At 49.7% G+C, this 21,303-nt stretch overlaps 1 protein-coding gene across 1 annotated transcript in view; it reads left to right on the forward strand.

Annotated features, from left to right (window-relative positions):
* The window catches only part of AATF (apoptosis antagonizing transcription factor), a 36,809-nt gene continuing 15,506 nt past the window's right edge, over window positions 1-21,303 (forward strand). The window contains exons 1-8 of the mRNA XM_054287458.1: window positions 1-91; window positions 1,427-1,615; window positions 1,804-2,247; window positions 2,799-2,936; window positions 12,987-13,101; window positions 13,397-13,601; window positions 14,250-14,414; window positions 15,516-15,599. Of these exons, the coding sequence (XP_054143433.1) occupies window positions 7-91; window positions 1,427-1,615; window positions 1,804-2,247; window positions 2,799-2,936; window positions 12,987-13,101; window positions 13,397-13,601; window positions 14,250-14,414; window positions 15,516-15,599 (1,425 nt within the window). The 5' untranslated portion in view covers window positions 1-6. The remainder of the gene's footprint in view (window positions 92-1,426; window positions 1,616-1,803; window positions 2,248-2,798; window positions 2,937-12,986; window positions 13,102-13,396; window positions 13,602-14,249; window positions 14,415-15,515; window positions 15,600-21,303) is intronic.

Here is a 21,303-nt window from a genome sequence, read left to right on the forward strand (position 1 = left end):
CCCAAGATGGCGGCGCCCTTGGCGCTGCAGCTGCAGGAGCTGCTGGACCCCCGGCCCGCCCCGCGGGACCCCGAGGATGATGCGGAGGAAGGTGCGGCAGTACCGGGGCAGGGAGGATGGCACCGCGGCCGGCGGGGCCGGGAGGGGCCGGCGGGAACGGCCCGGGCGCTGCCGGAGCGGTGCCGGAGCGGCCGCACGTGGCGCGGGGCCTTGGGGAGGGTCGGGTTCCCGCCGTGCCCCCGGCCCGGGGCGGTCTCGGGGGTCGGGGCTGTTCGGGTCTGGGGGTTTCCTCCGCCATGGGGCTCATCCAACCCCCTGTGGGTTCGGGGATGTGTTCGGGATCGGGGTTCTCTCGGGGGCTGGGGCCACCCCCGGGTCGGGGCTGTGCTAGGCCCGGCCTGGTTCTTTGCTGCGGTCTGTGTGAGAGCGGTAGTGTCTTGTAAGAAACGTTTTAATAACTGGAGAAGTCACCGTGGTCAGCAGAGACGTTTGCCCATTTTAGTAACCATAATTTTGTCCCAGATTTCGCAGAATCCCAGACTGGCTTGGGTTTGGTGTCTCAGAGCCCACCCAGTGCCACCCCAGGGACATCTTCCACTGTCCCAGGCTGCTCCAAACCCGTCCAGCCTGGCCTGGGCACTGCCAGGGATCCAGGGGCAGCCGGGGCTGCTCTGGGGAGAGCTGCATCCCGTGGTGGATCCAAGAGGATCCCAGGAGGTGGCTGGAAGGATCTGCCCCTCCTGCCCAGCATTTTGCCATCCTGTGCTGCCTGGAGTGGCTGTACTTTGTTGCTTTGGTTATGAGCAGATTTTTTTGCCCCCTGTGCCTCTCACAAACACTCCAAGCGGGGCATTAACATTTCCAAACACTCATTAGGAGCACTCGGGGATCTGAGTCGCTCACTGCCCACAGAGCCGCCCCTGTAGTTTGGCACAGGGTGCCTTGCCCGTGAGTGGGAAGGGAGGGAGGAGAGTGGGATGTGTTCTCTGGGCTGGGCTGCCCTGCTCTGTGTCCTGCAGGAGATGGGGGTGAAGGAGGGCAACAACCACAGTGAAATGATTTCCTCTGTGGAGCTTTTCTGAAATGTTTATGTGGTTTGTAAATATAGCAAGAGGCCAGAGTGCTGAATTGGAGTTTTCCTCTTTAACCTGCAGGCATGAAGTGAGTGAAGGCATTGCAGAGTCACGAAGGGCTCAGAGACCCTCCTGCATCCCTGGGAGGGCTTGGATGGGCTTAGTTCATGTTCTGCTTCATGCAGGAGTCTCTCCCCCTTGCAGGGAATTATTTGTGTGCCTTTGCTGCACTTCCCCAAGCTGCTGCTCCCCTGTGCAGTGCAGGGGGGAAGCTCTTTGGTTCTTCCCAGGGCTCCTTCCAGGCTGGGATTCAGCTCAGTTTCAAACACCCCTTCCCTTTTCTCCCCCCACAGCTACAGTTGCTAAAGTGATTGACAGGTTTGAGGATGAGGGCACGGATGACATTTTGCCTGTTGGCAATATCAGGAAGAGAGCCTCAGCCTCTCTCCTGGAGGCTGATAAGAGGTACAGTGGGAAGGCCACGTCTCGGAAGGCTCTGCAGGAGGAGCTCTGGGGAGATGCTCTGTCTGAAGAAGCATCTGGTAAGAAATCTCTTTTTTTTCCCCCCCTTTTTGCTGGCAGAGCATGATGTCAGCTCGTGACTGAGCATGGCAAACCTGTCACAGGGCAAGGAACAGCCACAGTTGGGCTGGACATCAAATAGCCAGACCTGAGCTGATGCTGGTGAGCTTTTCTGCCAAGTAAATAACTTTTTTCTCTCATTTATCAGCTGAAGAAGCACTGGATGACTGGTACAGTGCCAGTGAAGGCTCAGAAGAGGAGGACAGTGCTGGCACCAAGGGCAGGGAGAAGCCCAGCAGTGCTGGCAGTGAGCAGGAGGAGGACCTGCAGGATGAGGAAGAGGATGATGAAGAGGCCAAAGCACCCAAGTTCAGCTCCCAGAACATCACAGACTTTGAGAAGTTTACAGAGGGCATGGACGATGTGGGGAGCAGTGAAGGGGAGGATGAAGACGAGGATGAGGATGAAGATGATGCTGACATGGAAGATGGAAACGAGGAGGAGGTGGAAGAGGAGGAGGAATTTGGGAGTGAGAACGACGATGATGGAAAAGAAGCCAAAGACAGTGAAGACGATGGGGGAGTGCTGACCTTCTCCAGAGGACAGGAGTCTGAGGAAGTGGAGAAGGGCAAAGCTGTGAGGAACCAGCTAGGTTTGTGCGTGTTTGTGCGTGTTTGTGCGTGTTTGTGCATGTTTGTGTGTGTTTGCTGTGTGAGAGCAGCCTGAGCCCCTCAGCATGGTGCAGCTGCAGCAGCCCCTGTGTGTGCAGATGTTCTGCCAGATGTTCTGGTGTCCCTGCTGCTGGAACAGCTCCTGGTGGGAAGTGTATTTATCCATGAGCTCAACTGAGCCAGTGCTGAGTGTCCTCATGGGACCGCTGGGTTTGGGAGCTCCCTGCGCTGCTCCTGCTGTGATCACTTTGATTCTTTCCAAAGTGTCACTCCCAAAATGCCATTTCTTCTGTCTGAGCTGTTAAACCATCAAATCTTAGAAGCAGTAAAGCAAAGGGGGGGTTTGGTCTGTGGGTCACAGAGCTGCAGTTGGGATTTGCCTTGTCCAGGGACAATTTGTGGCTCCCATTTCGTGCTCCAGTGCCTGCCAGGGCTGCCCTGGGCAGGAGGAGAGGCCTGAGCTGCCAGGCCCTTCACAGGAACCAGTGCTTTGTCCTGCTAACTGAGTCTTTCATTTCCTTTCTGTTTGAAGCCCTGTGGGATCAGCTGATGGAGGGGAGGATCAAGATGCAGAAGGTGCTCCTGACAGCCAACAGGCTGCCCCAGCCAGACACCTACCCCAGGTTCAGGAAGGAGGGGGGACAGGACTTTGACCACGCTGTGGAGAACTGTAAGAGCCTTTTAATCTTTCTCCCTTGCTCAGACCCTTACAAACAATTCCCCATTGCTGTCCAGGGCAGAGCTGGGTGCTTTGTCCAGAGACACCTTGTGTCAGGTGTGTGCTGGGCCAGTGAATGCTGGGGTGTGCCCAAAGCAGGAGCAGGGCAGCCCAAAGGAGGGGCTGTGCCCATGAATTCCAGCATGGAGCCGCTCCATCTGTTCATTCCTGAGTCTGTTCTGATGAGATCTGTGGTAGATTCTCCAGTGTGAAATCATCACATGCTGCAGTGGGTGAGTGCACAGTACTGGGTTTCAGTGTGTGTGGGTCTGTTCCATTTTTATATTTGGACACCTTTTTCCTGGCCTAGAGGTGAATGCAGGGGCAGGGAGATGTCTGGGTGATCAGACATGCCCTGAGCCTTGGCCCTGCAGCAAGTTCTGCCTGAGCTCCTCTGCCTCAGGGCAGCCAGCTTACCTGCAGTTACAGGTGAGCTGCTTTCTGCTTCAAAGTTGGCTCTGCTGCTTGAAGTGAAGTGATTAAGGACAAAAAGGCAAACTCCCACCAAGGCTGTGCTGACCTTTCAGTGGAACACACGTTATTAATGTCCTTAATGAGATGCATTACAGGCTGCCCCAGCTCCATGTTTCATTACAGGTCTAAGATGCAATATCATTAAAGACCTTTAACAGAAACAATGGTTGACATTTTGGTATTTCCCATAAGCAAAATACAGCCAGGAGCATGGAGTGTAATGTCCCCAGTGCTGCAGAGGCTGAGCCCTCAGTTGTGCAGGGCTCTGAGGGAGCCTGCACTGCTCAGAGGTGCTGGATGGTCCCCTCCTGACCTTCTCCCCATCATCTGGGCAGGGATATGTTCTCTGATGTTCCTCCTAGCTTGGGTTCCTCCTCATCTGTGAGCACAGAGCACAGAGCTGGAGTGACAGGGCAGTGTTAGCAGGGGAAATCTCAGGCTGACAGATGGGAAATGCTGGATTTAGGAACATTCCACCACTGCTGCTGCACTTCAGCCTTGGGCAGGACTGGGGCTCATCATGGCCTGGATGATGCTCTCCTTTCAGGGCAGCCTCAGCACTTCTGCCCAAACCCACAGAATAAATCTGGGATGTTTTCATCACCCTCACTGAGCAGGAGGGAATGATTTGGTGCTCCAGGTGCACAAAAGACTGGGTGCCAAAATCCCAGACCCTGGGTGAACATGCAGGATGCTGAAGTCAGGAGGCTCCCAGTGCTCTCAGAGCTCCTGGACAAGAGTGTTTCCAGTCATTTTCCCCCAAATCTTTCCATTTCTCATGAAATTTCTGCGCTGTGCTCAAAGGAAGATTGAATCTTTTGAATTGGAAAATGGTCCTTTGTGTGTTTTCCTCTTGGGTATCTCCTACTCAGGACAGCCCTGTTGTGGTGCTGGAATTCCCTAAGGGCCAGAGTGTAATTGTGTTAAAGAGCAGACAGCAATTCTCCATCCATTTGCAGTTTTAAAGCCAAACCTGGGTGAAAATGGCAAGGTCATGCTTATTTTCCAGATTTTGAGACCGGAGGAGGTTACAATGCCTAAAATGTTTAATTTATTATTTTTGTAATCTTTTATGATTTTTTTTTCCCTTTGAATGTTACAACATGCTTTGGACAACCTTAGATTCCTGAGATCTCAGGTTCTGGTAGATGATTTACTGCAAAATTGCTTATAAATTGAAGTAGAAAATGTTTTGCAGACCTGGCAGCTTTCAGGCTTCACACCCATTTGTCACCCAGCATTTCCCTTTGTGTATAGAACAAGAATTAATTAGGCTGCACTGCAGGAAAAGTTTATGGCCATAATTTATATAGGATGAATTTCTGTTTAAAGAGACAGCATTGCTTTGTTTGTGCTGTCTTACTTTTTATTTCCCTTTTTTTTAAATCTTTAATTATATCCCAGATTTTTCTTTTCTGTCACCCTTTTTACATACAAACGGGAGACCAAACTGTGGGCACGGAGCTCATGTTTATTCCTGCTTTGCACCCAAGTCTGGGTGGTTTTTAGTGCTGAGATCAGAGTGGCTGAGCCCTGAAAGCAGCACAAATGTCCAGTGTTTAATGTCCTGCACACACAAACCCTCCCAGCTCACAATTCCAGGGTGCTGGGCTGTTCCTCAGGACAGATTTGTATTCCCTGCTCTGCGTCTCCCAGTCTGGTCCAGGGCTTGAGATGTTGCCTCTGTTTGGGGTCTTGCACGTTCAATTAATGTTTTTCATAATCAATGCGAGTCAGAATTCGCAATCTGCTCCTGATTTGCACATTAAAGAGACCCATTAATTAAAAATTCCAATCCCTGGCATGTTCCCGCAGGATCCCTGCGTTATTTACATAGGAAAGGAGTGCAAGGTGCAAGTTTCTGTGTGGGGCTGTGCACAGATTGCAGGCTTGCCACCCATATTTCACTGTGCTGCCAGCCTGGCAGGGCAGCTCCTGAAATTGGCCACAAAATCCCCTCAAGGGCAAGGCAGAGCCAAAGCAGAGGTGGGATAAACATTGGTGGGGTGTCAGGAATTAAACAGTTCCAGTGTTTGGGGCTTGTTGTGTTAAATCTTGATAGGGTGACAGAAAAACCCACAAATAATTGAGGGACAAGGAGGTAACGAGGGCTTTAAGGAATTAAATCTCTCCATCCTCAAAGGCTCTGAGCTTCTCAGTACAGGCCCGGAGCTTTTCCTTTCTAATTCTGGTTAAAAACACTAAACTGGGAACACTTCAGTGATTAATACTGTATGCTTTTCAAAAAGAGCTGGGAATTTCAGCTCTTAAATAACAGATTGTGTTATTTTCACTTTATAGTTGGTGAGATGAGTTAAGAATGTACAGAAACCAAGGTGAGGAAGTTTTTTTGCCAGAAACTGATGGAAGTTGCAGGATTTTAAAGGGACAAGTGGCTGTGCTTCCCTTTTGCAAGAGTTCAGGAGGTCCCTGAAATGCAAACTGCTCACTGCATTTTTGTGGGGTTTTGGGGATTTTTTTGGCTTTGTCTCCATCTGTCAGTGGATTGAGAGAAATACCAGAATCCCACATTTCTATTCCTCAGCATAAGCTGCAGATAATTTCAAGAAAGGGAGGAGATAGTGGGTTTGGTAAAAGTAGATATGTAGGATGTGTGGGGATGGATTTGCTCAGTGCAGGAACCAGCAGCAGATATTAACTTATTTACACTTTGGAGAGCTGGGGTGAAGTTTCACCGAGGTTTGTGATCAGTAATCAACCTGAATAAAGTGAATCATATTAAAAAAAAAAAAACTAAAAAAAGCCCCACAGGGCTTTGTTGCCTTCTGGGAAATGAAGTTGTTGGATTTTTGTTGCTAAAACTTTGAGGGACCCAGAAATGGCTGTTTCTGGGGTGGAAATTTGTGGTGAGTGGGAACGCTGTGCTCCCATCTGGAATAATTCCTGAGCTGGGCCCTGGCACAGCAGGTTGGGTTCCTGTCCCATGGCAGATTCTGTGGTTTGGAACTAAACAGCACATTCAGACTTCTCTGTCTGAGTGCTTCACCCTCAGTATCTTCATTTTCTTCTGGGTTGGCTCTGCAATATTTTGAATTTAAGAGACAAGGAAAGATTCTGTTTATCTCAGTTATTGTGTGAGTGTGTTCTCAGTGCCTTTTTAATGAGGATTTTTGTTGATCTCTCTTAATCCCAGTCTTTAAAATAATATATTTACATCCTCCACCACATCCAGGTAAGCCATGTTGAGGACACTGATTAAGCAGGGACTAATTTTGGATAAATCCAGTGTGCTGCAGGTGCCAGAGAAGCTGTTCCTTCCTCCATTTTCCTCTGAAAATACCCAAAACTGTGATGTGCTGGCAGACCTTCCCCTCTCCCCTCACCTGGGCACACCTGGGTGGCAACAGCTCTGTGGTGAAATGGGATTCACTGACACAGGCTTGGAATCTTTTAGGGAATCCTGCAGGACTCAGCAGCAAAACTCCCTGGTAATTCTGCTCCCCCCTCCATTCCTGGGTGGCTTTTAGAGCTCCAGTGTATCCACACCTCCATCTGGAGATGTTAATGCATTAATGCAGAGCAGGGTGAGTGTCAGGGAGGGGGAGGAACTGAGGCACAGGCAGATTACACAGTTTCCAGAGGCATAGAGCACTTACAGGATTAATTGGTGCTAGGCAAGATCGTGGACTTAAATATATTCTTGCTTTGAAGATTTTACTGGGAGCCTGCACAAATGTGTGACAGCAGAACCGGGTTTCAAGCCTGAGTGTAAATTATTGTGATCAGATCTAGCCCACTTAAAACTGGTAGTTCATTTTAATTGAATTGTGTTGGTCTGGACACTTTATGAATACAAAAAGCATCAGCCTTGTCAGTTCCTGCAGGACTGGGTGGGATGGAAATGGATGTGGGTGCAGGTGTCCCCACATTCCAGCTCTCCTCTGGATGCAGGTGTCCCCAAATTCCACGTGTCCTCTCTGATCTCATGGAGAATCTGTTCAGCTCTTTCTGGGGCTGAGCCAAAGCCTGTTGGCATTAATGAATACTCTTCTCTCAGCTGAAGGGAATGAAGGAATCAGGTCCTTTTATCTGAATTTTGGGGAATATGCATGGAGAGCTTTTGGTAGGGAGGGGGTACCAAAAGCTGTGTAGGATGAGCAGCTCCTGGGCCATTCTGGGTGTGATATGAGAGGGAAGAGCCATGGATGGAGAGGGCTCAGCTTTGGAGCTCTGCAGTTGCTGTGTGAGTGTTAAGTTGGGTCATGAAGTCTGTGATGATTTGGGCTGTGAGAGGTACCAGGAAGAAATTTTCTGGTTTGTCATTACTGTCTGTGGTTTGTTCAGGAATTCTGTGTGGGAGGTAGTGGAGAAATGCAGGACATTTATTTAACATGCAGTTTTGGGTATTTTCAGAGGAAAACCTCTTGTCCTCCCCCACAGAGTGCCAAGGCTTTTGGCTTGTGCTGTTCAGTATTTTTGAGCAGAATTGGCCTCTCCTTCTCATGAATGGGTGTGGTAAATTGATTTTATAGGTGATCTCCACAGCCATGTATGTTATTCATTAGTGATGTCTGAGGTTTATTTGAAATCTGCCTTAAATTTTGGTGCAGGAAAAGCTGGGACAGTCCCTGGCTGGTGCCCTGATCCAATTGAACCCCAGCCCGTGGGATTACACCACACTCAGCTTTGCCTACACCTGAGTTTCTCAAGATTAATAGCTAATCAAACTGAATTTAGCTAAATATTTGTGCATGTTAGTCTGTGTGCTGCACAAACAAGATGCAGGGAAACAAAGGCTTTAAAAGTGTCCAGACAAGCGTGTGCAAATGTCAGCTAACTGGGATTAATTGGCAATTGGGTACCTTGAGATGGAAACTCAGAGCTTGTCATGATAAATATAATTAATGGCCTGGTATTATGTGGGGAGGTCAGTGTGGATGGGCTAATGTTCCCTTCTGGCCTTAATATCCAGACAGAACTGTGAAATCTCATGAAATCTCACATTTCCTCTTCCTTTCTCCTCCTTGCCCACGTACCTGGGGCCTCCAGGCTGGCAGAGGCAGGAATGTGTGCTGTCAGCTTCTTTGCATTTCCAGCAATGGAAAGCATCAGTTTTTATAAATCTCATTTTTGCCAGCCCCAGCCCCTCCCTGGTTTGGGCTGATATCAGAGGATGATGGTTGAGGTGAATCAGCAGAGCATGAACTTCATGGAGGTGTTTCTCTTTCTCTCCTGCTCAGCTGTCCCCCTCCCCCAGTCCCCTCTCATAAACCCCTGAGCACCCAGCCTTTATTCTCTTGTTGAATCCACTTCTTTTCTTTACTTTTAGCAAACTCATCTGTGTCTGATCCTGTTGTCCTCCCTGTCAGATGCAGTAATATTGGAGTGAAAGGGCTAAACTGAGGCTGCTCTGGGACTCTTTGGGAGTCAGCTGAAGCTCTGCTGTGGCAGGGGGGTGCAGCCCCGGCTCCTTTGTGCCCAGGGAATGCAATTTTCTCTTTGCAAAGGCTCTTGCATCATTTGCATTCCAATGGAAGCAGCAAACTGGGCTTGGGTGTGGAGCTGGCAGCAGCAAAGTCAGCCCTTTTCCTCTATCATTTGGTGAAATTCCCCAAACTCCCTGCTTTGGGGAGCATGAAAGGAGTGTTGCTCCCATTTGGACAGATTTCCCAGTGCTTTGAATGTGTGAGAAATGGGGATGTAACCACCCCACCTGTAAAAAATCACACTGAGTCTGGGCTGGCTCTTGGAGCTGCTGTACCCACCAGAATCATTTCTTTAATTTCTGTGCCATGTTGCTGTGGGACCCCAGGATGCTCGGGGGTGCCCGGCTGGGGCTGCTGCCATCCTGCCTGTTCCTCTGAGGTTCCTTCCACCCTGGGATTAATCCAGGCTCCCATCCCCAGCCCCGTGTCTGGGATGTGCCACCTGGAGGAATTCCCCCTCCTTTCCCTGCTGCTGGGAATACAGAGCAAGCTCCAAAAGTAATACTGACAGCCTTCAGAATTATGATACACTGGAGCTGCGGCGTAATTCTTTGTTGAAGAAGTTAGAGGCCTAAAATGTTAAGGCTTATTGTTATTCCGAGTTGATAATCTCTGCCTTGCTTTAATAATTTTTCCTCATGCCTGGATAGCCTGCGAGTTGCACAATAATCACTCACACAGCTTTGTAATCAATGCCCAAAGTAATAGGATTCCGCTGGCCAACGGCAATTAATAAATTTGTGTCTTTTTTAAAACACTAGCAAGTCGGGCCTGAAATACGACTGACTGGCTTTCCTCATTTGCATATTTATTGCAGTGGAAAAATTCTTGCCGAATGATTGATGTTGAGCCTGCCTCTTGAATTCCAAACAGCACATTATTATGAAATGAAAAATGCCGGCCATACAGTTGATTAAAGTTGAAGACAGTGGAATCGGTGTTTTTTAAGATTGTGGGAGAATTAAAGGCATATTTTAATAGATGTTGACAAGAAGTGAACTAACAAAAGCAAAGCAAAGGATTTGCTTGAAAAGATTTAATCAAACGTGTTTGGTGGGGGATTAATTGCTGGGGATGACGAGTGCAAGTGGCTGCTGCTGGCTGTGAGTGGGGAGCATTGTTCCAGGGCCAGCTCATCCAGGGCCATTTTGACCTGGAGTTTAACTCCTGTCCCTCAGCCCTGGAAGGGAGGGAAGGTTCCCCCTCTCCTTGGGATAAACCTGTGTGCCAGGTGGAGGTGCTTCTCCTTGTGTGGAGCCGTGCAGATCAGAGGGAGGGTTCCTCTTCTCCTTCTGATTTGTGTGGTGGGGTCATGGGGGCTCCCTGGGACTGGCCATGGAGGCAGGGGAGCACTCCCAGCCCAGCTTTTGCTCTGCATCCCCTCATTGATGATTTGTGGGTCATGGGGGCTCCCTGGGACTCTCCATGGAGGCAGGGGAACACTCCCAGCCCAGCTTTTGCTCTGCATCCCCTCATCCCAATGCCAGCATTGCCCCAGCTTTCCTGTGTGGGTGCTTCCCCAGCCTGTGGAGGGGCAGGGAGGATGGAAAGCATTGCATGCCTGTGATATTCCTGTGATGCCAGAGCCCCAGATTGAACTGAGGGGGAAAAGTCCTGAATTTCCAATGCTGGCACAGCTCTGCAGTGGAGCTGTGTGCTGGGTAGGTGGTGGTTCCTGCTGGAACAGCCTGGGAGGGGTTTTCCCAAGGATTCAGTGTCCCATGCAGCTGCTTGGGAGGGTGGAATGAGACCCCATCTTTAGAGCTCATGGAAGGGAGTGCAGGGCTTTTCCTGAGTGGGAAGCTGTGGGAATGCTGGGGTTGGAGCGTGGATGAGCACAGCAGCCCCTGCAGCCAGGTGTCCCCACTCCACAGTGTGCCCACAACCCCTGGCACTGACAGAACTGAGTTTGTGTGCTTTGAGGGCAGCAGCAGGGCAGGTTTCACCTCTGGTGGGTCTCCTGGCACTTTGATCCACGGCAGTGCTGTCCCTGAATGGAGCTAAATGCTCCAGGACTGCTTCCAGCCTGGCTGGGGGCTGCATGAAGGGAAGATGTAAGAATATTGAGAGAAAGGCACACTGTGATTTACTGGTGCTGGCTCCCAGCGTTCTGGGTGGGTTCATCTGCTGCCTGATGGATCTGGAACAACTTTTCCCTCCTGGACACAAAATAAAGGGGCTCCTGTGGACTCTTCCAGGGCAGTGTCTCACCACTGACACTGAGTCCCATCTGAGCTGGAGGTTACATTCCAGCCAGGTTTGTTGTGTGCCAGTTCCAGACGAGGAGCAGCATTACAAAAATCCTGCTGGGGGTAGGTAGGAGGGTCAGTCAGTGTCCAGGGTCCTTTCATGACCCAGTTTGCATCCATGGATCAGTTTGGGTTTGTGCTGCCTTCATTCACAGGTGGGGCCAGACTCTGCCCCAAGGCAGGCAGTGCAAAGGGGCTTCAGTGGGAGAGGAGATGGAGAGGAGGCTGGGAAGAAAACAGCCCCCTCTGGAATGAAATGTGGGATGGATAGGGCAGGGCTGGATGGGCAGAGAGCAGAGGAGGGTGATTCTGAAGCTGAGTTTACAGCATACTGAAGCAGCCAGCAGCAGAAGTGAGAATGCCATCCAATAATGCCATTAAATACCCAAGAACTGAGAGCAGGGAAATTACCCAGCTCTGAGAGGCTGTGATGAAGGCACTGCCTGGAGTAATTAGCCCTCCCACCTGGTTAGACACACGGTCATTGTCTTCCCTGCCCTCTGCAGCCCCTTCACTCCAAATGGAACTGCTCCCCATGCCCACTTGTGCTGGGCTGTGTCTCAGGGCCTGGGGCAGCCTGAGCCTGCTTTATTTCCTTGCTGCTGTACCCCAGAAGGGCTGGAGTGCTGCTCCACTTGTAATTGCCAGGATCAAAGCTGCCTGGGGTGCATTAGCACTGCTGCTGGAGGAGAGGCAGCAGGGAGAAAATAAACAGTTTGGGAAGCTCAGGGGACACTGGGCTGTGCTGCAGGCAGTGGGAAGGATTTTGCTGGTGTAAGCTGTGCACTCAGGCTAGGGTGGGGGCACTTGGCTCCTGCAAGTGATGCTTTAGCTGCAGACACCTACAACAAATGCATTTTTAAGGGCTTTTGTCTGTTTGTCTGGTGGAATTGTTTTGATGCTCACACACGTCTGATTTACAAGTGCAGCAAACCTAATCCGTTAATAGGTTTATATAGCGCAGTTGTCAGGGTGGATCTATAATGAACCATGGGCTCAGGGAGGGCCAGTCCAGCAGCTGATCTGCAACAGAAATCTTAAAGCATCTTCTCCTTGACACTGCTGTTCCTGAGGTCAGGCCATCATTTATCTGGAGGTGGTGACAGCTGAGCAATATCACAGTGGGAGCACGCAGAGATTGAGACCTCTGAGTGTCTGGGCTGATTTCTGCCTCTGTCTGCCTCAGGAAGATTTGCTGTTCACTCTGCCCGTGATCCCTGTGTCCCCCACTGAAAGCAGAAATAAAGAAAACAATGGAGTGGGGAAAAGTTCTCCCTGTTCTTTCTGTGCCACGTGCAAAGGGAGGTTGGGGAGTTATCAGGGCAGCCCCACTGGCTCCGTGGCAGAGGAGGCAGCAGGGGCAGCTCTGGGGAAGGTCCCAGCTCCTGCTCCCCGCACAGACCCACAAATCCAGGTCCCAGCTCCTGCTCCCCACACACAGCCCCTGTTTTTGAGGAGCAGATGCTGTGGCAGTGTGCAGCTAACCTGTCCCACAGTCAGCTGGAGCTGTGTGACCTTGGAGAGCCCACAGCCTTTGGAACATGGACACAGGAACTGTCAGCTGCAAAAACCTTTACACAGCATCACATCTCCCTTCAGGATTTGTGTGTGTGAGGTGGAACTGCACATCCCAGTAAAAATCACATTCACACCATGTATTGACCAATTTACACCCCTCCACCCCATCTTTCCTTCCCTTTCTCTCTTCCTGAGGGTCTCTGGGCCTGCAGTTCTGCTTTTCTGATCAGAGTCCTCTCATTAAACTCGCCAGGTCATGGTTTAAAGTTTCCCCCATAGATCAGATCTCATCACTTGTGTCTCTGGCTCTGCAGGTTGTAAAGCCCTGGAGGCCTTGCTGAAAGTGCTGGTGGAGCTTCAGGATGAGCTGCTTTATCAGTACCCAGGCACGAGGCACCTGGTGGATGGAAAGCAAGCAAAAGCTGAGAGGTAAATGCAAAAAAGAGATAAAATCTTCCCGAACCCTTTGTTCTCCAGCAGGCAGGACAATGCCCGGCCCTCCTGAGCACCCTCACCCTGCTGCTCTCTCAGGTGCTGCTGGGCCTGGGTGACAGACACTCTGTTATTTGAATTCTTTGTGGGAAGTCTGGTTTGGAATATTTCTGATTATGGAACAGGGCCTAAATGGGGCTTTTAACAGAACCATCAGTGTGGAGGGGCCAGCAAGGATCCCACATTGCCTTGGGGAGGGACAGGGTGTTCATCCTGAGTGCTCTTGTTCCAGTGAGGATGAAATCCTGAGCAGCAGCGATGAGGAGCCAGTGGAGAAGGCTCAGGAGAAGAGGAGGAGGCTCCCCAAGAGGAAGCTGAAGTTTGAGGAGTATCCTGAGTTCATAGCCAAGCGCTACAGGGACTTCAGGAGCTACAGGAACAGTACCCTGCAGAAGTGGCACGACAAGACCAAGCTGGCAACTGGCAAAATGGGCAAGGCAAGGCCTGGTTTGTGTGTGCTGACATGGCTCCCATGGAGCAGGGATCTGGGGAACGAGTCCATACTGAAAAAGGGGAAATTTGGGTGGGGTACATGGAATAAATTCTTCCCTGTGAGTGAGGGGAGGCCCTGGCACAGGGTGCCCAGAGCAGGTGTGCCTGCCCCATCCCTGGAAGTGTCCAAGGCCAGCTTGGATGGGGCTGGGAGCAACCTGGGACAGTGGGAGGTGTCTCTTGGTAGCTTCTGTGTCTTCTCAACCAGACATCCCCTCACATCCAATAATCTCCAGGAAATTGTCACTCTTTTGCTGCAGGAGCTGTTTGTGGTTCCTCCCAGAAGCAGGGCCCTCTGAGGCTCTCCTCCTCCATGAAGTGTAGGCTTTAATACAGTGTGTAATCATTTCACCCAGAGATCCAGGCTCTCCTCACATCTCTGAGTTGGTGTTAATCACGGAGAAGTTAATCTGAGCCAGAACAGCAAAGGCACTTTATAAAGCCAGGCATCAACTCGCCTCAGGTCGGGAAGGGCGAAACAAATAAAAAACGCTCCCAGCAATCCCTGCACTGAGCTGACATGGGGACACAGAGCGAGGAGAGGCTGTGTGTGTGTGTGTGTGTGTTGTCTGACAGTGCTTGGTGCCCTGCAGGGGTTTGGAGCCCTGGAGCGCTCGGTGCTGGCGCAGATCGAGCACGTGCTGCTGGACAGGGAGCGCCTGCTGCGGCGCACGCAGACCCGCCGCTCGCTGTACACCGTGCTGGGCAGGCAGGAGCCCCCGCCCGCCCCAGCCCCTCAGCCCGGGCCTGACAGCGAGGTGAGGAGGGGGAATTTCATTGATTCATCCTGGGGAACTCTGCAGAGCTGGTGTTTCGTTGATTCACCCTGGGAAACTCGGCGGCGCCATGGGGTGTGCTTGTTTGGGAGCTGGGTGGAGGAGGGTGGCTTCTGTTTGCCATGGAAAATGGTCTCTCTTGGGAGCCACACTTCTCTTTTCCAAGGGAAAATGGTCTCTCTTGGGAGCCACACTTCTCTTTCCCATGGAAAATGGTCTCCCTTGGTTGCTGACACTGGGGTAGCAACCTGAACATTTCCAAACTTTGCTGGGTTTCTCCAAAACTAAAGCTGCCACCAGGGAGGACCGAGCATGCCCTTAGAGCCCCCTTAGGGCCACCTCTGGGCTGATACCAGACCCCAGGAGAATGATTTCACACAGGGGAAATGATTTCTTTTTCGCACAGAAAATGGTCTCCCTTTGCAGCCACACATGCCAATAATAGAGTGCCAAGCCAGAAATTTGCAAATTTCTGAGTGTGGATTCCTGCAGTGTAATGGCCAAGGAAAAACATTTAAATTCTGGTTTTGTGATTATCTCCTGTCCCAGTTCCTGACAGGCTTTCCTGAGCTGGGATTGTGCCCCTGCTGTGCTGCTCATTAAATCTGATTTTTGAGGTAGAGGCAGCAAAACTTGGTTTTCACTCTGCAGTCTTTAACCCAGAAAGTCCCTTTTAAAATCATACTGCATATAACCTACAGAATATGTTAGTAGTAAGCCCTTTATTAATTTAGTATTTAAGAATGAATAAATACTCAATTCTGAGAGATCAGGTAGAATTACTGGACTTGCAAGATGTATTTTTGCCATTGCATTAAAAATATCTGTAGTATTTTGCCAGAAAGACTTTGCACAGTCCTATTTATTTCCCAGTAAAGGCATCATAAATCTATTCTGGCATTGGCAGCGTTTCTGCCTTGCCTTTAAATGTATTCCTGCTCCTTAAAAGCTGGTTATGTTGGGAATTTTTCCCCATTCCTCCATATCATCAAGTGTGTTTACAAGCTGCTGCAGGTGATGTCTCTGGAGCCAGGGACAGAAATGTGCACATGTGAGCTCTCAGTGTTCCCTTGATGCTTGCAGGAAGTCCTCCCTGCCTCAGACTCCAACAGGCACCTGAAGGACATTGATGAGGAGATATTTGATGATGATGACTTTTATCACCAGGTAGGTGATGCTGAATGTGTGTTGCAGTTACGGCTCCAGTTGGGTTTTAATGCTCACAGAGAAAATGCAGTTGGTTCTGGGCTCTGTATTTCTCTTTACCTGTAAAACTCAGGTACCTGTTTTAGCACCCACAATCTCTGCAGGTCCCTCAGGGCACTCTGCTCTCAGTTTTTGCTCTGGGGCTGTGTGAGTTTGGAGTTGTCCTGTGGGTGTGAGCTTGCAGGAGCTGTGCCTGTTCTCCCTGGGGAACAACACAGGAGAAAAAGCTCTGAATCCTCTCTGTTCTCTGTGGGCAGAGCCCCCTTAGGAAAAACAATCCCAGAGCATCCTCAGGAGCACTGAAAGTTGTTCTTGTCTCAGCCTAAACCATCTCGTTCACCTGCTGAATGGGAGAGCTCCTGGGCTGCTCCAGCGCTTCCCTTGGAACTGGGCCAGCTTGGATCCAGGCCAGTTATTCCTTTATTTGCAGAATTCTTAGAAGCAAGTAATCTGCACCCAGTGCAGGGAAACACTGTGTTTGTAGCTCATTTAATGAAGACAGTGCCAGCTTTGTGAGAACTGGAATTGTCACACACTGAGGAATATGTCACTGTAAGCCCTTCCCAGTGTGTGACACCTCTGCCTGCTTTGGTGATCCACACAGAGCCTGACCTCCAGGACTAAATAAATATCATTTTATCACTGGAAAGACAGATTTTTAAAAATTTGAATAATTATTAGAGTGGCCAGTAAAGTTCTAGGGGAGTAGGAGAGAGCTGTTGCCATGTGAGAATGCCAGTGGTGATGGGACAGGACAGGAATCCGTGTCCTGTTGGCAGCAGGGATTGAAGATAAATCCTAATAAAGATAAATCTTTTGAGATAATACTGAGGTGGAATTTTGGGTGCAAGTGGCCCGGCAGCCCAGCTTTGGAGGCAAATTGGACCCTCAGAACACAGAAGAAGTGAAGTTGGAGTAACAAAATCATGGAGAGGAGAAACAGCTAAGGTTGACAGTCCAAGGACCTGTGCAGAGAAGGTGCTTCTTGGCCATGAAATGTTAATTTTTAAAAAAGAAAACAGCAATGGATGAGTGTCCCCATCTTTCCCTCTAATAACTGTAACTGTGCTAAATGGTGATTTCAGAAATATGAGCAGGCCCAGCTTAGCTTCTCCCCTCCCTGGTTAATTGGGGTGCTGGGGTTAATCTAAATTAAAACTTAAACTAATAGAGGTCATTGAGGGAAGAGAGTCACCTGAGTAAAACAAATGGCTCTGCCAGGCACAGCTGTATCTTGGCCATTTCCCAGGAGGGAGGTGGCAGCAAATTGGAGCAGTTTGAGGCGCGGGCAGAGGTGAAGGATGGGTGACAGGGGCTGGGATCCAGATTGCCTTCCCTGCTGCTCCAGCTGCAGGGGCAGCCCCAGCCAGCAGCATCTGGCAGCACAGGCAGCCTTGGGTGGCACCTGGGGAGCCCAGGGGCTGGAAATGCAGTGCTGAGGCTGGAGCAGGCTTTAATCACCTGGCAGGGCTTGGCAGCAGCTCCGACAGCCTCCGCCGGCCTCGTACATCACAGGCAGACATCTGCTGAGCAGCCAGGCGGCTGCACATCCATTTCCCCTCTTGCTGGGCTGTTTCTGGTCCCCCTCCCTCCTCCTCTCCTTCCCTTCCAGCCTTTCCCTCTCCTCCATGCCCAAAATGCATCCTGTGCAGATCCCAGGGGTTTGGGGTGCCCTGGTTGGTGTTCTGTGCTCGGTGGGGTTTGGCAGAGACTGGAGCCAGATCAGGGATGAGTCTGAGGAAAATGGCTCTGTGTTTTCTGTCACCTCCCAATTAAATTGGATTCATAAAGTGCTTTCCTTTATTTGTCAGGGCGCTGAGCTGGAGCTGAACATTGCATTGAGAGCAGGGAGAGCAGAGCACAATGGGGCTGCCAGGGCCCTGAATGGCTCTGCTTTCCCTGGGTCAGAGCTGAGCGCTGCTTTGTGTGTGGGGGATTGCATGTGGGCATGGAAATACACCCTGGGAGGGAGCTGCTCCTGCAGCAGCGATCAGCAGCAGGCTCAGGGTGCTCACAACCCCTGACCCCTGTGCATAACACTGATTGCAGCCTGCATTTCAGCACCTGCCTCTTCCTTCCTATGGAAATCTGCGTCCAGGCTTGCCTTGGCATCCTTTTCACTCTTCTAAATAGCATTTTATAGTTATTCATTTGTTTTGATTACTGCTTAAAAGGTAAACATTCAGATAAAGAACTGCACTGGAAATCAGCTTCCTCTATGTGTCAGTGTGAAATTAGGCAAGTAAAAATGAACCAGATTTGATGAATGTGCACAAGTTAATGATAACAGAATAAGTAGTTACACTGTTTTATTATAGATTATAATAAAAAGCTCTTTAATTAATCTGTTTTTCTTCTGGAAAAACCATTTTCTTGTCCAGGTCTAATATTCAGTAAAATTCAGCAGGTGGGTCTGGTGGAATTTTGTGATGATTCAGGATTTAACTCTCTTCTGCCTGTTCATCCCACTTTGCCTTTTCTCCTGCTCCTCACTCGTTTTATAAGCAGTTTCAGTTTTTATTGTGATGGCCCATATTGGATGGTGATGGAAAGCTGAGCTGAGTAATGCAGTGAAATATTTTTATTTGGGTGGGAATAGTTAAAGTGTTTCAGAAGCTCCTCATTACTGGCAGCAGGGAGAGGCCGGAGGTTTCCTTTTCCTTGAAATCCTCCTTCATGCATGGTTTTTAGGGAAGAAAAAGGCTTTTTATTTTTAGGAGTCATATTTACGCAGGATTCATCACAGCTGATATTGCAGCATTAAGACTTAAAATTCCAGCCTGCTACCAGGGAGCTGCTGCTGTGACATGCTACAGTGGAGATTTTATTGTTAGCTTGAAATACTCCTCTGGTAAAGGAGAGAGTGGAAATTGGTTTATTTCCAACAGGAATTAGGTTAGTGTTCATATGCTAAGTGTTCCACTGGTAGCAGCTCTTCCCAGAACAAATGTTCATCACTCCTGGCAGCAGGTATGCCTGGGGAGAATTGGGAATATCCATAATCCCTTCTTGCCTCTGCTCTCTCTGGTTTGGGGCATTTTGTCACAGCTGTGGGCACCAGAGTGGAGAGGGAGCACCCAAGGAATCACCAAATCCTCCCAGGGGGGGTTCTCAGAGCTGGGATTTACCCCAAAATCAGCATCCTTAACCCCCCCTGTGTGCTTTTCTGGAAAATTTCACTGATGGAGATTTCCCTGGTGTCCCCAGCAGCTCCTGGGGGACCCTGGTGTCCTCTCCCAGAATTTGGCAGTGCCCTAAACAAGGAGTCACCAATCCAGAGAAGTATTAAAAGTCAATAATGGTGAGCAATAGAGAAGGCTGGCTTTGTGACAAGCTGGTTTACCTTAATTAAACCGGTGAGTGATTAATATGGACAGCTGATCTTGTGGCTTTAATTAGATGCATTTAGAGTTTTGTGTGAATAAGAGATGTCTCGAACCATCCCACAGGTTAATGGCAATACAATACTCTTATCACAGGCATGTATCTTTCAAATGGCTGGCTGGATGGTTAATAACACATTTTAAAGCTTGATTTGGAGCTTCTCTTAATGGGTTCTTCGAAAATAGGCAAATCTGTGCATTTACACAAACCTGAATTTGAATAAAATGGGCTTTAAAAAGAGACTGCCCAATGATTTCCACTTGCATTTTATTAAATATAAGAACAAGTTTTTAAAAAGCATTTCAAGGGGATTTAAAATAATATTTGAGCTGCAACTTAAATTTTCTCTGGTAGAAATCCAAATGTTGTTACAGGGCATCTGTAGATGGACTTCTTTTTAAATTTGATTTGCTCTGTAAGGTGTAAAACAAGCCAGCCTTTTGTCAGAGGCTGATTTCAGCTCTCCTTAGCTCTTTGTCTCCACTGGCAATTCTTAGGGCTCTGCAAATCACAAAGGTCAGTGAGTGCAGCATTAGAAACACTGATAGATAGTGCATGAAAATGAGACCTGGCCTCTACAATGAAAATTGACCTCTAAAATGAGAAATGAGCCCTGGAACAACACCCTGATGGCATTTCTGACTGTGCCCAGTGGGTTTGGTGTGCATCTCTGCCTGGCACCGAGGGGAGCTGCTTTGGGGGATTCTGTAGGGAACCCCATCCAGCAGGGAGTGCTGCTGTGTGCCAGGAGAGCTCCTGCTGCAGAGCCCGAAGCAAAACCAAGATCCCTGACACTTCCCTCTGCTCCCATGGCTTGTCCTGGTGCTCCCAGCTTGGGCAGGAGCAGCTGGCACTGGGAGCTGAGCTTGGGATGGAGCTGTTCTTCTTTGTGCTGCCCTGGGACACTGAGCTGAGCCTGGGATGGAGCTGTTCTTCCCTGTGCTGCCCTGGGACACTGAGCTGAGCCTGGGATGGAGCTGTTCTTCCCTGCACTGTGTGTGTGCCCTGGGACACTGAGCTGAGCCTGGGATGGAGCTGTTCTTCCCTGTGCTGTGTGTGTGTGCCCTGGGACACTGAGCTGAGCCTGGGATGGAGCTGTTCTTCCCTGCACTGTGTGTGTGCCCTGGGACACTGAGCTTTCCCCAGTTCAGGGCAGAGGTGAAGGAGGGAAAGCAAAGCAGGATCCTCTTTCAAATCAAAGCCTTTTGATGCTGGGATTGCCTAAGTCTGTCTTCACACATCAGGGCTTAAGGCTGATGGTGATTTACTCACACTTCCTAGTTAATAATTAGACATTGGGAGACACCATATATCACTCCTAATGGAATATATGGGGTCTGATGAGAGTTTTCTGTTTTGGCTAATAAATTTGAAGCAGAATCGCCAGGCTTAATGAAATATTACCATTTGGGAAGTGCTTTAAGTCTTGTGCTGGGAAAACAGTGTTGCTTTATTCAGTAAATGAATTTATCATTCACTCTGTGTCCCAGGCTCTGGCTGGCTCTGGAGCAGGGGCTGGATGCAGGACTCTGAACCAGAAAGCAGAAAACAGAAAACTAATCAAATCCTTAAAGACCAAAGGCAGCCAGGCAGGCCTGGCCTGACTTTTTCAGTGGTAGCCTCTGGCTACATCCACTTTTATTTTAGTAACCATTGTTAGCATGATTTATAACCTCAGCTCGGAGACTTTTGCTATTTAGATGTAACAAGATGCTTCACAGCTTTTATTTCCATTTCCTAATTTCCCTCTTGCTCCTGCTTTTTTCTTTTTCTTTTTTTTTTTTTTAATTTACTTCTCCCTCATGTTTGCCTCGCTCTGCTCTCCAGGCAGTGCCCCCAGTGCCACAGCTGGGGTGCCCTGAAGAACATCTGGAGCACAGAACTGGTTCAGGGTTAGGTGCCAGCCCCAAAAATGCATCTTGGAATTGTGGAATGGTTTGGGTTGGAGGGAACCTTAAAGCTCATCTTGTTCCACCCCATCACAGGAACACCTTCCACTGTCCCAGGCTGCTCCCAGCCCTGCCCAGCCTGGCCTTGGGCACTGCCAGGGATCCAGGGCAGCCACAGCTGCTCTGGGCACCTGTGCCAGGGCATCCCCACCCTCCCAGCCAGGAATTCCTTCCCAAAATCTCATCTAACCCTGCCCTCTGGCACTGTGTGGGCACAAGTGGGGCTCTCCATGGTGCTGCAGGATTTCTGTGCCAGCAGGAGGAGCCCAGCCCTGCAGGAATTGCCCTGCTGCTGTTGCCCAGGGTGGCTGTGTGTGACACCCAGGGTCAGG

Source organism: Melozone crissalis, unplaced genomic scaffold (genome assembly GCF_028551555.1).
Source record: "Melozone crissalis strain CALT ecotype California unplaced genomic scaffold, PUWL_Pcris_2 ptg000057l_1, whole genome shotgun sequence".
Classification (NCBI taxonomy): Eukaryota; Metazoa; Chordata; class Aves; order Passeriformes; family Passerellidae; genus Melozone; species Melozone crissalis.